This window comes from Carlito syrichta, unplaced genomic scaffold (genome assembly GCF_000164805.1).
Source record: "Carlito syrichta isolate Samal-C Ts95f unplaced genomic scaffold, Tarsius_syrichta-2.0.1 Scaffold302327, whole genome shotgun sequence".
Taxonomy (NCBI): Eukaryota; Metazoa; Chordata; class Mammalia; order Primates; family Tarsiidae; genus Carlito; species Carlito syrichta.
In genome coordinates this window covers 795,905-813,017 of record NW_007246423.1, presented here as the reverse complement: position 1 = coordinate 813,017, position 17,113 = coordinate 795,905, and the positions used below count along the sequence as shown (strand labels likewise).

The 17,113-nt window shown below is 35.9% G+C and overlaps 1 protein-coding gene across 1 annotated transcript; it reads left to right on the top strand.

The window, feature by feature from the left end:
• Positions 1–1,420: 1,420 nt before the first annotated feature.
• On the top strand, positions 1,421–14,471 carry HACD1 (3-hydroxyacyl-CoA dehydratase 1; the record flags this gene model as incomplete). Its single annotated transcript, XM_008056338.2, has 7 exons — positions 1,421–1,437; positions 1,949–2,066; positions 2,254–2,272; positions 2,350–2,438; positions 5,722–5,843; positions 10,476–10,654; positions 13,753–14,471. Coding segments are annotated over 7 exons (627 nt in total), but the record flags the coding sequence as incomplete, so codon positions are not given.
• Between the last annotated feature and the right edge of the window lie 2,642 nt (positions 14,472–17,113).

Here is a 17,113-nt window from a genome sequence, read left to right as displayed (position 1 = left end):
TTTTTTGATGGCATGCTACTATCAGTTAAAATATGTGAGTATAGACTTTCCATATAAATTTTAAAAGTATATATGATGTAAATATCTCAGGGCACAGTATATACTTAGAGCCAGACCAGTGTAGCAGAGTGGCTCAAGAGCACAGACTCTGAGCTCAGAGGTGGGTTTAGGTCCCAGTTGGCTGGCCCTGTGCCCCTCTGCCTGTTTGCTCAGCAGTGAAACGGGATAACTGGAGACCCTTAACTCATAGGGTTATTGTGAGAATTGCAGGTTAATGTGTATTTAGGAATTGTCTAGATCATGGAAAGCACTCTGAAAATATGCTTATTATGTCGCTGTTATTATCACTAATTTGGTGCATTTGAGAGGTCTTTGTATCAGTTTCAAACTTTTACCTGCCTTCATGACCTATCTGATGAGAAAGTCACTGCTTTTAACTCATCATGTGTTGAGGAGGAGGAGAAGTGGCATTCTGCCCTCTTTTTAAAAACTTTTTTTATTTTTTTGAGTTGGAGTCTCACTCCATTACCCAGGCTGGAGTGCAGTGGCACACTCACAGTCACCTCTGCGTCAACCTGCTGGGCTCTGGCGAGCCTGCTGCCTCAGCCATCCAAGTAGCTGGAACTACAGACACGCGCTACCATGCCTGGTTACTTTTTTTTTTTGGCTACCATGCCTGGTTACTTTTTTTTTTTTAATTGTAGAAACAAGGTCTTGCCAAGTTGACCAGGCTGGTCTCGAACCCGTGGGCTCAGGCAATCCACTTGCCTCGGTCTCCCAAAGTGCCGGGATTACAGGCTGAGCCACCAAGCCCGGCTTACCGGGCAATCTTCTTATTGTTCTCTTGAGTGTGCATTTTCATCACATTCAGTCAGTAGTTTCTTTGTAGGAGTCTTTTAGAGCCACTTGTCTACTGTATGAATATTGTTCAGTTAAATAGTTAAAACCCCATCCTGATTTTATATTTCATAAATTCATTTAACTAGACACTTTGGAAAACAATGGCCTAAAAGACTGTGGTAGCTAATCATTTCATTGGATGCATTATTAAAGCTTTTCAGAAGCTACAGATGAGGCATCTTTCTTAAACCTAAATGTGCTTTTATAATTGCAAGGGAAATTGGGGAAAAAATGACCTCTGATCAGTGACTCTAGGAAGAGTGAGAAGTATGAGAAAACTGGTCTCCGCAAGTATGGCTTATGTTCTAAGTACTGTTAATTCATGGAACAGATTCTATATTTAATATACATAAGTTGAAAAGCAATTGTACTTTTTTTTCTCTTTTTATTTTATTTTATTATTTTATTTTATTTGAGTTGGAGTCTCACTCTTTCGCCCAGACTGGAGTGCAGTGACCGCTCCCAGCCATCGCAGCCTCGACCTACTGGGCTCTGGCGATCCTCCCGCCTCAGCCTTCCAAGTAGCTGGAACTACAGGTGTGCACTACCACACCCGGCTAATTTTTTGATTTATTGTAGAGATGAGGTCTCGCCAAGTTGCCCAGGCGGGTCTTGAACCCGCAGGCTCAGGCAATCCACTCACCTCAGCCTCCCAAAGTGTGGGATTACAGGGTGAGCCACCGAGCCCAGCCTTTTTCTCTTTTTTAAAACAAGCTCTTTGAAAGCAGGGCCATGACTGATCTTCTGTATGTATCCCTTTGTGCCATGGCAATTATTTTTATTTTTAAAAATTATGTAAATATTAGTTGATGATTTTTATCAAAGAATTTTACTCATACCCACATATAATTATATGCTATATATTTGTATAAAATTTGTATATAATTATATGTAAGTATAAGTAAGATTTATATATTCAGTCATTGATGGACATTTGGGCTGCTTTCCCCTTTTTAGCTATTATGAATAATGCTGCTGTGAACACGAGCGTACAGATCAGTGGTATTAAGCTTGACGGAACTTTATAAAATACTTTTGTTTTCTCTAGGTGGTTGGTTCTAGCTATTGCCATGGTTCGTTTTTATATGGAAAAAGGAACACACAGAGGTTTATATAAAAGTATCCAGAAGACACTTAAATTTTTCCAGACGTTTGCCTTGCTTGAGGTAAGTTTTTCATCATGCTGTTTTTCTGTTGTTGTAATATTGACTTGAAGATTTTTTTTTATTGAGCAAAATCAATCTTATTTTGTGGATTATATACCACCTATGTATTAGTTTAATACCCATGTTGACAGGGATTTATTTTATATTGTATGTTATTGACTTGTGGTTTTTTTTTATTTGCTTGCAGTTAGTCCACTGTTTAATTGGTGAGTTTTTGCTTTAATTTCATACTTTCGTTATAAACTGCCTTTAGGGCATTGTTTGACTTGTCTTTCTCTTTAAGGAATTGTACCTACTTCTGTGATTGTGACTGGGGTCCAAGTGAGTTCAAGAATCTTTATGGTGTGGCTCATTACTCACAGTATAAAACCAGTAAGTGCTGCAAACATATTGTCTACTTGAGCCTGCAGGAAAGCTTTCCATTACTAGGAATCGAAAATATTAACCTTCGTATATTTCAGGAAGCAGAATCATTGGACAGAAAGGAGTTGGGTTTGAATTTCAATATCATATACTGCCTTAGTGCTTTAGTAGAACGACTTGGAAACACAAACAAAACCAAACATTGACATTTTATATACATAATATATTATCCTCTGATATTTTCCAGTTTTTAAAATTGATATTCATATTTTGTCAAATAACTGACTGAACATTTTCTTTTCTATAGAAGTTTCTATCCAACTGTTCTCTTTGTGTAATTGAAGTTGCCAGTATAAACAGTTTATCTTTCCTCATTTAGCACTGAGTATTATATATTATGCAACAGACATAAAAAGTAAATGCAGTTCTATAGATCTGAACAATAAGAAAGAATAAATTAAAAGTTAGAATAGGCCGGGCGCGGCGGCTCAAGCCTGTAATCCCGGTACTTTGGGAGGCTGAGGTGAGAGAATTGCCCAAGCCGAGGGGCTCGAGACCAGTCTGGACAACTTGGTGAGGCCTTGTCTCTATAATATATCAAAAAATTAGCTGGGCGTGGTAGCACACATGTGTAGTTTTGGCTACTTGGAAGTCTGAGGTGGAAGGACCGCCAGAGCCCAGCAGGTCGATGCTGGGGTGGCTGTGAGCGTGCCACTGCACTCCTGCCTGGGCAACAGAGTGAGACTCTGACTCAAAAAAAAAAAAAAGTTAGAATAGGTCAAAGGATACAAATTTTAGGTAGACAGGAGGAATAAGTTCAAGAGATCTATTGTATAACACAGTGATTGTAGTTAATAGCAATGTATTGTATATTTGAAATTGCTAAGAAAGTCGATTTTAAGTGTTTTCACCACAAATAAATGATAAGCATGTGAGACAATACATATGTGAATTAGCTTGATTTAGTCATTCCACAATGTGCACTTATTTTAAAATATGTTGTACAATGTAAATATGTACAACTTAGATTTATCAATTACAAATAATTCTCAAAAAGCTATTAAGAAACTTAAGGAAAAACAGACATTATGTACTGAGGCATGACAGGAGACAGGCCTAACTGTTGAATCTAATTAATGGCTTAAACCTTTTAGACAAGACAGAGACTGTGCTATGTCAAGATACAGGGCCTGTTAAACCCACAATGGGAAACTTTTCCCAGCTCAACCCTTCTGACCTCTGACGGCCTCCAGAGTCTCCTGTCTACTTGAGGACAGATCTCTGGCCCTCTGTCCATTCCTCAGATGCCTTTCTTGTCTCCTTTCTGCTTGGGGACTGACATCTAACCCCTGCTCCCTTCCTTTTAGCCTTACTGGCCCCCTGTCTGTGTGGGGACAGATCGCTGACCTCCTGCCCTTTGATTACTCTACACTTTAGCCCTCTCGACCAGTGTCTTTCACTCAGGCTGCTTTATCCACCTGGTCCCTTACCCAGTGAGTGCCATACAGATATATCACGAACACATGCCACATGGAGAGCCAGACTTTTTATTCATTAGCAATACCTCCTAGTTTAAAAGCAGGGGGCGTTGTCAAGAGAGTAAAGGAAAGACCATGCCAGGCAATGAATGAATATCATAGCTGAGTTAGGACCACAAAGAGTCTGAAGAATGAGAGAGAAGAGAGACAACGTCAACTAGAGAGAAAATAAAGGGAAACTTTGGTGAGTTCCAAAGAGAAAAAAGGATCCATCTGCTCTCCTCTGCCTTAACATTACTGTTTATTTTTCTCTAGCAGTTGCTTCCCACGGGCACCTCTTCCCCACTCCTTAGTTAATTCAAACAGCATTTATTGAATGCATTCTATACACTTGGTGCCGTGCTAATTTCTGTATTTACAGAAATGAATAAGGCAGTCCCAGCTGTCAACTGTACTGGCTGTTGGGAAGTGGAGGAAAGTCATACAGATGTTGAATCTTACAACAGTTGCTTAAATGTGCGCCTATTCTCTGCCTGACAGTGTCCTGGGGATATGGCTGTTAATGATACAAACATGGTTCCCACCTTGAGGAGCCTTTAATTGGGAGAGAAGCTGAACAAATAATTACATAAGTACTTATGCAATTATGTTAGTGTTAAGTGCTTTGAAACAAGAGCTCAGTGTACACCGCGGCATACCTAGGGACTTAGTCTTATCTAGAGAATGAAGAAAGACTTCCCTGAAGCAGTGATATAGAAGTTGAAGCTGACATGTACAAGAGTTAGCCAGGCATACTTTAATACAAATTGGCAAGTGTTATAATACAGATAGGAACAAAGTCCCATGAGAACAAGGATGGTAAGCACATAACTGCTCAAGTTTTCCATAGGGCATGATGTTTTAGCTGGATCTTGAAAGATGAGAAAGAGTTTTCTATGGAATAAGAAAGTAACATTCCAATTAGAGGGAATAGGATGTGTAAAGATGCAAAAGTATAGAGCATATTTGGGAAATAACACAATTTAGTCTCACCAGAGAGATAAATGGGTAGGAGGGTTGAGTGATTGTAGACGAAGTTGGAGAGATTTCTGAGCTCAGATTGTAAAGAATCTTGAATGCTGTGCTCAGGTGTTAAGGTTTATCCTTTTATTTTCATCAGTGAGGGAACAGTAAGACTTAGCTGATAACATTTTTTAAAAAATTTGCTTCATTTTAAGAGAAAACTTCCATACATGAGAATAAAAAGAGGAGAAACTATATAGGAGACTTTTGTTGTAAGTGCAGATAAGAGATGATAAGCCTGAATTAAAATATTGTTAATAGGGACGGAGATGAGTGTGCAAGTCTAACAGCTGGTATTACAGTGAGTAGAACAGATATGCTTCAGTGATTAAATGAAGTAGCAGCTAGACACAGTGGCTCATGCCTGTAATCCCAGTGCTTTGGAAGGCCGGGGCCAGAGGATTGCTTGAGCCCAGGAGTTAGCGAGACCCTGTTTCTTCAAAAAAAAAAAAGAGGTAGAACTGTTCTCGTTTTGGTTTCAATGGGTGATGTCCTGTGATGAGATATCGGCTAGAGTGAAGGATTAGGAGGACAAATCAGCATATATTGGACCATTCTGTACATAGGACATTTTTAATTTTCATGTTTATAATCGATGACATTGTAGTGACTACATTAAGTTTTCTGTATTGCATTTGTCTAAACCTGGCATTCCATTATCATAAAGGGCAGCAACTCGTTGAAATAAGTATCTTCATTGAAAAATAAGTTCAAGGTTGAACAACACGGTGGATATCTCTGTCATTTCACAGATCCAGAATGAGGAGAGTGTGGTGCTTTTTCTGGTCGCGTGGACTGTGACAGAGATCACTCGCTATTCCTTCTACACATTCAGTCTCCTCAACCACTTGCCATACTTCATAAAATGGGCCAGGTGGCGTTGTCTTGCAGTTTTGTTTCTCACTGTCCTATGCATGCTTATTTTGTGTGCTGAGCTAACACCAGAGAACTGAAATTCATGTTGTAGCTCCGTGGTACCAGAATGCTGTTGCTTTAGCTATTAGCGGTTTTCACTAATGATTTTACAAGTTATAATGTATATGCTAAAAGTTTAATTTAATGATCAGAGATTAATCTCGTTACCACATATGTTGAGTGAAGTCAGTGGGAGACAAATTACCATAGTATCCTTAACCTCAGAATTGGTCATGTATTTTTCTTTGAAAGCACAATATACGTTTTTGAAAATTATAGTAGATAATCTGTATTAAAAATATGGTATTTTTTCCTGATTGATTTAAATTATTTTAATATTCAATCTAGCATCCACAGTTTATGTTACATATATGATGCTTTTTTTTTTACTTTAAGTAGCAGAGACAGACTTTAAAAAAAAAAATTACACTTTAAAAAAATTGTACTATGTGGAATGTGGACAAGATTTATATTTCAGGGACTTCAACTATATCTATCTTAAAGCAACAGTTTTTAAGGCAAAAGATATCTGGTTTTTTTGAAGTTTGAATTACTTGAGCAACTGATATTTTAAAAAATTGTTATAAAAGCAAAACGACTCTTTGGAGAACAAATCACAAACTAGTATAGATTTGTTTCATTCTCTATATTGTATTTATAGTAGTAACGACAACCACCAATGGAGTGTGCCTATTGCACACATGAGATATAAATATGAACAAAAACAGTCTCTGTCCTCTCAAGACGAACACAAAACATAAAACTAATAGGTATGTGATATGTCAGGTGGTGATAAGTACAAGATGTAGATCCTATATATGCAGAATAAAAGGGTTAAAAAGTATTTTCATTCTTACAATTTTTTGCTAAACTGCAGAAGTGATATGTTTTTTTATGGTAAAATATTCAAACAAATGTTCAAACAATACAGAAGTATATACAATAAACATGGAAGATTCCTGTTTGTATTCTGACCTAACCTACAACCTTCCTGTGGAGGGAACAGTTTGGATTTTTATGTTGACAAAAATGTGAAAACACAGATGTGAATTTTTTTAACCATAGATAGGATGATATTATACTTGCTTTTGGTTTATATGTTGAAGTTTTTTTTTTCCTAATCAGTATAGGTACATTTCAGTTCAGCTCTTTAATGCTGCCTAATATTCCATGGTATGATTGAACCTCTTTTCTATTGCAGGAACTCAGATTGTTTCCAGTCTTCTAATATTACAAATAATACTTTGAGATATTACTAACAATACCATATATATTTCTGTTATTTTTTAAAAACTCTGATAGTCATGTCAAAACATTCTTGGCCGGGCATGATGGCTCGAGCCTGTAATCCCAGCACTTTGGGATGCTGAAGTGAGGGGATTATCTGAGCCCACAGGTTTAAGAACAGCCTGGGCAACTTGGCAAGACCTCATCTCTACGATAAATCAAAAAACTAGCCAGGCATGGTAGTGAGTGCCTATCGTTCCAGCTACTTGGAAGGCTGAGGCAGAAGAATCGCCTGAGCCCAGCAGGTCAACGCTGGGGTGGCCGTGAGCGTGCCACTGCACTCCAGCCTGGGCAAAGGAGTGAGACTCCAGCTCAAAAAAAAAAAAAATTCTTGTTTGAGGATAATTCTTAGCCAATGTCAGACTTGTTTTAGATCCTCATATATTAAAAAAACTTTTTCACAAGTGATTACTCCATTTTTTATAGCTCATGTATTATACATGTTCAAATATAATGAATTAGAATATATAAATAAACCAAAAAGAAGGAAAACTACTTTTCAGTTACTTATAATCTCTCTACACATAGATAACATTGTGTTATGTATTCTTTCAGACTTTTTTTTAAATGTTCTCTAGCTCTTTTTTAGACATTTGTGGCTTATCATTTTCCATATAATAAAGTACTTTAAAATTATAATTTGAGCTTAAATATATTATCTGTCTTAAGAAGGTTACATTACCATTTATATGGGTTTGGCTGGTTTTATTCTTGTATGTGAAAATGTATTTACTTTTAGTGATTGGGCCTTTTCAAAGGTTGGCAGTTTTGAATGAAGCTGGACTCAAATCCTAGAATGCGTATCAATACCATTTTGCATGACAGTGTCCTGGACTTCTGACGCCTTTAAAAATATTAACTCATGATATAGTCTCTTTTCATGTGCTGTATTTGCAAAATTTGTTTGAATAAGATAACGGAATGCACATTTCGCATTTTCCCTATGTCAGGCACATTAGTTCTGTTGCTTTGCCTGTCTGCTTTTGGGATGCGTTTGCATGTCTTGAATTTCTAGAAAAGTTAAAAACTCTGCCACTGCATGTATAAATTTGCTGTGTCAATTGCCTTAATGTTAAATAACTTATTATAGAATCTTTCAACTTTGAAATTATGTGTTGTATAATCCATTGTCAGTTAATCATAATTATGAATAATTAGATTTCGTATCAAAAAGATCTTAGAAGTCTTAACCATTAACTGTATATTCCAATCCCATTGAATAACCTAAAATAGTGTTTGTATTTATGTTCAAATATTGTTCTCAAATGAAGCTATTGTTCTCAAATGAAACTTTACTTTATAAATGGCTTCTTATTTATAAATAGTTGACCTACTGTTACAGTTTGAATATATTTTGATTCTATTTATGTGTTAAAAGTGTTCCTGAAAAAGTGAGTTATGTTTTTCATATTGATTTCCATTTTAATTTTAAAAATGCATTCATTTAAAAAATTTTAGGTGACCATTGGGAACCTTTAAGGAAGCATTATATTTTTTTCTGAATGTGGTCTCTCCATGGTTAAATCTCATATATTGCCCCCAGAGCTTAGAGAGTTAGTAACATTCAAGCTTTTTAAAGTGCAAATAAAGTCAAATAAATTATGTAATTTATTCTCATCCCTTTAGAAGTTTTCACTGTCTTTAAGACTTTAGATTAGTATTTTCTAGTGTATATACATATTTTAGTTGGGGTCTCACTCTGTAATCCAGGCTGGAGTGCAGAAGCATGATCAAGCTCACTGCAGCCTTGATCTCCTGGGTTCAGGCGATCCATCCACCTCAGCCTCCTGGGTAGCTGGAACTACAGGCGTGCACCACCACACCTGGCTAATTTTTAAATTTTTTTGTAGAGATGGCGTTTCACTGCCTAGGCCAGTCTCAAAATTCCGTGCTTAAGCAATCCTCCCACCTCGGCCTCCCAAAGCATTGAGATTGTAGGCGTGAGCCACTGTACCCAGCTTTTTTTTCTATTAAAGAACAATGCTACCCAAAAAATCTTTTGAGAACCACACAAAATAAGGGGAAAATAACCCTATTTAATTTTGATATTTTATTTGAGAAGGGAATATAAAATATTCAGTTACGGAATTTTAATAATTGAAATATAGGAAAAGATTGATGTAAGTGATATACAAGCAGCTACTCAAGACTAGTAAGAAAGTCTTAGCAAGGAAAGGGTAAACGGATACAGTCAAGGAATCATTCTTTTTTTAACAACTAATATTTTTGGCAAATCATTTTGTCTTCCTTTCTGTCTCTTATCCTTATATATCCTTTGGCATACAGGGATAAAGCGATTTTTAAATTGTCTCCAAGCTTCTTCAGTACTGACAAATTTAGCTTTTTTTTTTACAGATATTTCTTAATGCCATCAAAATGATTTTAAAAATACAGATTAATTTGATTTTTTTTTTCCCATCAAGATCTTGACCTTAATTTTCTGTGGTAATGATAATTAATGACTGACTTGCAGAAAAATGATTTTCTTTAATAGAGAAATATCATTATCTTGGGTCTTTGAGGGTCTTCCTATTGGAGACTAGTCAGTAGAACACAGAGGGTTTCCTAAATGGAGGCTTAAGTGATGCTTGGCTTACTCTGTATTAGAGACCTTGCCACAATCCAAATGAACCCATGGCAGTTTTGGATTTTGAATGGAACTTTTTCAGCTCTATTTCAAGCAAGCTAACTTCTCCTTTAATGTGGGAATTCAGGAAGTAACTTGTCTTAACTTGTTTTGTTATGAGAACAGTTTTAGACAATATACTTAGTAGTTAGTGATGCTTTATGTAGTAGTGTCACTTTTCTGCAATAGTAATAACTTTTAATTAGTAACCACAGAAAGTTTTATAAATACCTCTTTAAAATAACCCACATTGGTAATTGCAATGTTTAGACAGAAAATTAGGATCGTAACTGGTCTATTTAGGCATAGCATTTGATCAGTAAATGACAAGCTGCAGGGGGAAAAAAGCAATTTATTCCATGCACTAAGGAAGTTACCTTTATGATTCTTTTTTAAAAACTGCATATGCGTTTTTAATGTATAAAAGTATTTCAGTACTGTAAAGTAGGTTGACTTCTTATTTTATTAAGATCTTGCCATTAAAAATGAAAACTTAGTTTAAAAAAGGATAATAAGTGAATGATTAAAGTAGAAAAAATAACCTTTTAATGTGAGATTCCTGTAGATATGTAAAGAAAAGAGCATTTTAAAGTTTAAATACAGTAGTAGCAAAAGAACCATAATATAAAATTCAGTAGTTGTTGAGAAAATAATTATCTGAGGTTTTTCTTTCTCCAGATACAATTTTTTTATCATCTTATATCCTGTCGGAGTTGCTGGTGAACTTCTTACAATACATGCTGCCTTGCCATATGTGAAGAAATCAGGAATGTTTTCAATACGACTTCCTAACAAATACAATGTCTCTTTTGACTACTATTATTTTCTTCTTATAACCATGGCCTCATATATACCATGTAAGTATTTTACTTATTAGTCCTTTGATTTAGCTTATGATATGAAAAATATCATCATAGGCTAGTTTAATAAGCAAGGATAATTAGAAATAATTGTTTATAAATACATTAAAACTTTTATTTAATCTCACATTTATTCATAATTTGGAATAATTAAAAATGGGGAGTGTCAGAACTTTCACTAGCTATGAAGAAAGGTAAATTAATTAATGCAAAATGATTGCTTTCTAAAAATTATTTTAAAATAAGCCTAGTATGATTTTTTTTTAAAGAAAAAGGATAAAATCGCTTTTAAAGCATGCATCAGTAAACTCTTTACAAGCATTTAGAATTTGGTTATCCAAGTTTAAACATCCTATCCAAGAAAATGTCAGATCAGATCATTTCTGTCTGTTCATTAAGCATATGTTTGGGAAAAACATCCCAGAGTACCTTTTAATCTTATTTGTGTTGTTCCGTGTACTTGAAAATAATAAATCTACTTTTCCTAAAATATTTTGAATAATTCAGCCTCTTCACCAATTTCTCATCATTTTTCAGTAGTTGCAATGAATTGGTGAGACTTTACTCCCTTCATTTAAGTACTACTTAAATGTTGATAGTCACTTGCAGGAACTATGAGGGAAAAGCAAGGTTGTTATTTATTCTCAATAAAATTAGAGACTCTGATGTCCATAGGGGAAAAAGGAGATGAGAAAAGCCTGTTGAGTCTAAAATCTACATTGACAGGATAGGAAATATTTCATCTCGAGGGGATGAGCATAAAACTTGGCTAGCCCCTTGAGGTCTCCCACTTTGAATCTTTTCCAAAGCCATAATTGACAGAGATGTTCTTCTCTGTCATCTTCTACCATTTCAGCCTGACTCTGTATTTGATCTTACAACCTAGCCAGTTCAGGAGAGCTAAGGAGGGAAGCATACACTATTTGCTCACACCCTGTACTTTTCCTAGTGTCCGGTAAAGGGTAACATGCATGGAGTGGAGCCAGAGTTTACATAGGTGTCATATAGTTACAGGACCAGGCATTGAGTTCTCTTCCTCATGACCACTGAGGCATCACCATAGACACTGAGGGCTTGAAGGATCATGGTGTGATGCTTCAAACCCGTCATTTTGACTGTGTATTTTTCAGGTGTCCTGGGAGATGTGACTCTGGCCCATATCAGTAGAAGCTATCCAGTTCACCATACTGACAGCTACTGACTGATTGCCAGAGGATCAGTCAGCCAGGGGATGTTTTTTCATTCCATTATTGACATTAGTAGTAGTATCAACTGTCTTTACTTTGCTTTTTAAATCCTTTGCTAATTAAAAGTAATTTTGAGTACTTGTTTCATTGATTTTGTTTTTTATTTTTAAACTTTATTTTATCATAAAGATGTGGGGTACAAGTCAGGATGAGGTACATGAGTAATCTATGAGCAGGAAATATTTGGGCTTCCAACTGGTCCTCACTTCCACTGGTTTGTGGTCATACTTGTTTTAGTACTCAAAAGAAGTGGCATTATTTCTCATTTACATTACCAATGAAAGTGGTTAAGTGAATTGTATAAAAATCTACCTAGCTGGTAAATAAAGCCAGGATTTGAACTCAACCCTATATACCCTCTACTGAACTACTCAGAATGTTTTTTGTTTTTTGAGTTGAGTCTCACTCCATCACCCAGGCTGGAGTGCAGTGGCACACTCATGGCCACCCCAGTGTTGACCTGCTGGGCTCTGGCGATCCTTCCACCTCAGCCTTCCAAGTAGCCAGAACTATAGGCATGCACTACCACCCTGGCTAATTTTTTATTTATTGTAGAGATTTGGTCTCACCAAGTTGACCGGGCTGGTCTTGAACCCGCAGGCTAAGGCAATCCACTCATCTCAGCCTCCCAAAGTGCTGGGATTACAGGCTGAGCCACCGAGCCCAGCCCAGAATTTTATAAAAGTATTTATAGTAATTGGTTAATTAGCTTTAAATATATACAATCACAGTAAATTTAGATCCCTAGGTATAATGTGATAGTTAAATTTGTTACGATGAGAAGTACCTAAATTAAAAAAGTAAAATCTGCCATGCATTTTTGCTTTGTTTGAGCTAATTTCTAAAAATAAATTTTTGCCCAAAGTTGGCTAAGCAGGATATTCAAAGCTTGTTGTGTGATTAGTTTCATGAGTTTGGTTATTCTGGATTAGCTTCATTGGTTTGATTTGTCCGATAATCATTTTTGCATTTGTATTTTTGCATTTGTATTGTTTATAGCTGATGTTGATTTGTTCACCCGCCAATGTTTATACTAGGAATTAAAGCACTGGTTCAGATTAGTTCAAGATAGTCTCTAAATTTGAGGGACAAATGACCATTTGTCCAACTGACCTAATGCACATGTATTTATGTATTTATATATAATAGACGAACAGCTACACTTACACTCAGCCAAGAATAGCTTCTACTATGGGCTCTGTTTAGAGGACCCTATTCTGTCCCTTCACTGATCACTCTTCCACAAAGCACCCCATGTCCCCCTAGATCACATTCTTGAAACCTGGGATCCTGGAATTTGCTGTCTAGATGGCACTGAGTGTGTGTCTGGGGCCTAAATAGACCTCCTCCCTGATCCATTGTTTTGAGAGCTAACCATGTACAGGTATAGCACTCCTGAGATGACGAAATAGCCAAGGAGCACCTGTTTTGGGAGCTGCACGGGATATCCATACACATGTGCATGAGACTCCTCATGGTACAGGATACAGCCAACAGAGCAGAGAGAAGGAGCCCAGGCAGGCCGGCTTCCTTTGTGCTGAACATTCTGGCACAGTATTCCGAAGTGTACAGAATTCTAAACTCCAATATGTCCTTCCAGATTACTATGAAGATATTTTTATCAAGGTATTTAAATGAACACAAAACCCCAGTCGTTATGGCATTAGAATATTTAGGCATAGTAGGTGACCCTCCATTCATGTTCCTACCCTGAGCTCTGTGAATATCAGGGGGGCAGCAGTGGTATATCAAGTACTTACTTTCAAACTTTGCCACATTAAGGTTTCAAGTACAGATATTTCTAAAGCAATAGCTTATCTTTCTTTGTTTTCTTTTTTTTCAATTAAGTGTTTCCACAACTCTATTTTCATATGTTACGTCAAAGAAGAAAGGTGCTTCATGGAGAGGTGATTGTAGAAAAGGATGATTAAATGATCTCTACAAACAAGGTGCTTTTTCCGGAATAACCAGGATTACTTGAGTCCAAGTTTTAATAACAAGAATAAACAACTTCATGAAATATCATGGATTGTATGGTTTCTTAAAATATAACCTATGACATGTGTTACTTGGCAGTATATGTCTTCCTATTGTACCAGATCCATTTTTTACAAGAACTATGCAAATATTACCGACTCCTGGGTGGGTGTTGATCATTAAGAAAATAATCAGGTGTGTTATCTGAGGGGTGGGGGAAAGACTTTTGTTAGTCTCACATTTTTTTTCCTCAAAGCTTTTACAATCAATATTTAGAAATTAGTCTAATGATTTAACATTTTGATACCTGCCAGTGATATTTATAAGTGAAAGTAAATGCAAAATTATAATAACTTGTTAATAATGTATTGGTATTCTTTGAACTTACAATCTATTTTTTCGGGTTATAAGGCAACATTTATGATTAATAACAATTTTTGGGAGCATGGACATAATTTTCTATGGTAAGACTTTTGATGTAGATAAAGTAGCAGCATAAAGCCTACAAATGTTCAAGTAGATGTCACAATGGAAAATATTCTTCAAAAATATTTCTAGCCGGGCTCGGTGGCTCAGCCTGTAATCCCGCACTTTGGGAGGTTGAGGTGAGTGAATTGCCTGAGCCCGCGGGTTCGAGACCCGCCTAGGCAACTTGGCAAGACCTCATCTCTACAATAAATACAAAAATCAGCCGGGCGTGGTAGCGCGTGCCTGTAATTCCGGCTACTCGGAAGCCTGGGGTGAAAGGATCGCCGGAGCCCAGCAGGCCGAGGTTACAGTGACCAGGAGCAGCCACTGCACTCCAGTCTGGGTGACAGAGTGAGACTCCAACTCAAAAAAAAAAGAAAAAAATATTTCTAAACTGTTGATGACTTATTCCACTGAGTAAACTTATTTTTATTTGAACTAATTACTCAAGAACACCTGTTCAACTTTAAGGATTTTAAGGGGTTAGGAAGAGCATAAGTGTACACTTTGCCCCACTAGTAAAAATAATAATATTATGTCATCTGTTATAATGTTGTACTCAGAAATTTGGTTGAGAAAGGCCACTCTATGGAATTATTTTGTAAAAATCATGGTATGAGAATCCCTTTGTGGTACTTAGGTAACTACAAGTTTTGGGGTATGATCTAAAAACAGACTCATTTTATTCTGAATTCCTTTGAATAGCAAAAAGTCTCATAATAAAGCTCCTGTCCTTGTGTTTAATAAATAGATAGACCAGAGATACTTCAATACTGCTTTAATTCTTAAGTATCCTTTAAAAATTTTCCCACCTATAATAAGTATGCTGATTTATTCACCCAGTTTGAAGAGAATATTAAATATATGACTTTAAAAGAAAAGAAACTTTTTGCTACCATAGATATGTAGGTGTAATTTTGGCTTTAAATGTCCTGTATTGTTCCTATTTACAATCATAATGTAACATTGCTTTTCAAAATTGCTTGATTTTTGTGTTATCATTTCCTTTAAAATTTTTTCATGTAGAGATTTGTAGTTCAGAATATTTTTGCAAACTTTTATTTTAAATAACTTGGTTTTTTTAAAGGTGCTATTTCTTTTATTACATGACATTTTAATGTTTCCTCTGCAGCTGAATATTTTATTGAGCAATATGGATTAGGTTACTGATTCTCAAAACCCTAATGTTCATTGTGCTCTTACACTACTTGATCAGTTTTCATCTTGAATTTTTGTATGGAAGAAACTTTTAGGACGTTTTCCCTTTTTGGTAACATAGTATAAAAAATTCACATATTAATTTATTAGATGCTTGTCTTGTGGAAAATATTTTAAACCATATTTCTAAAATTTTCATCAATTCAACTGGCACTCCTTTCAAGCAGCTGTAATACTTTTTCCTCCTCAAGTTATGAATATCTTGAAATAGGAATTATTATTGACTTTAATAAAAATGAAAACACAAACTATTTGGTGAACTGTTATTCATATACTCAAAGTATATCGAAACTTTATCTTCATATCGTCTTTATTTAACCCATTCTAAACTGTCATTTGTATAGAAAATAAAGTGCTAAACAGTAGTCTGATTTTAAAAAGAAAAAGAATTTGAAATTTCCTTGCATTTTGTTCCTGTGACTGTGTCTTCTTTTTAATTTCTCCCTAAGTCTCCATAACTTTCAATAGAACTTGAATTCAGTCCTGTAGACACTGGCATTTGAAAAACCATGTATGAAGAAATGGATGTTAGCAACTTTCAGTTATATTAGTTGGCATTCCTTTAAATTTTGGCTGTTTTAAAATTTTTGTAGCTTTATAGCTTGGTATATTATCCAGTATACAAGGTTTAAAATTTTTTTAAGGTCTTAATTTGATGAATACAGCAACATCCTTTTTTTTTTTTTTTTTAAAGTCGGTGTCTCACTTGACTTTAAAGAGTACAGTGGCATGCTCACAGCTACCACAGCCTTGACCTGCTGGACTCAGGCAATCCTTCTGCTTCAGCCTTCCAAGTAACTGAACTACAGGTGTACACTACCACACCTGGCTAATTTTTTGGTTTATTGTAGAGATGAGATCTTGCTAAGTTGCCCAGGCTGGCCTCAAACCCCTGGGCTCAGGCAATCCTCTTGCCTCAGCCTCCCAAAGTGCTGGGATTACAAGCATGAGCCACCACACCCAACCAACATTCTTGACAGTTCTGAAAAAAAAAAGCATGCCAAAATAAACATAGTTATAGTTATTTTCACCAAAAGCTCTTTTTACTTGATGTCCGTAGATTTTCAGAAGTGTTATTTTCATAACTCTAGATTTCTAAGCACATAATTATGGTTTCTAGTGATATTTTGCAAGTGATCTAGAACCTTGCAGTAATCTTTTCTCCCCCTACTAATATTTACCATGTGCCTGTATGTGCCAGGTCCTGCTGTAGGGAGTTAACACCTTCCTCCATCCTAGGTAGCAAACCTTTGGCATCATTACTAGATCATGTTGGTTAGTAAATCACATTGCAAAATATTTCTCTGTGCTTTAACAAAATACAATATGTTAGTAATCTGATGTGATAGGTTTTTTGTTATGCATATGTGTATAAGCTTATCAGCGTACCATTAAATAGGCAACACTCTGGCTTAAGACTACTTTATAACAAACTCAATCAGTTATAGATTATGAGACTGATACAATAAATAATTAAGGGATCACTGAATGAAAAAGATAACGATAAAAAGCCACATTTAAAATACTTTTCAAATAAATATGCAAA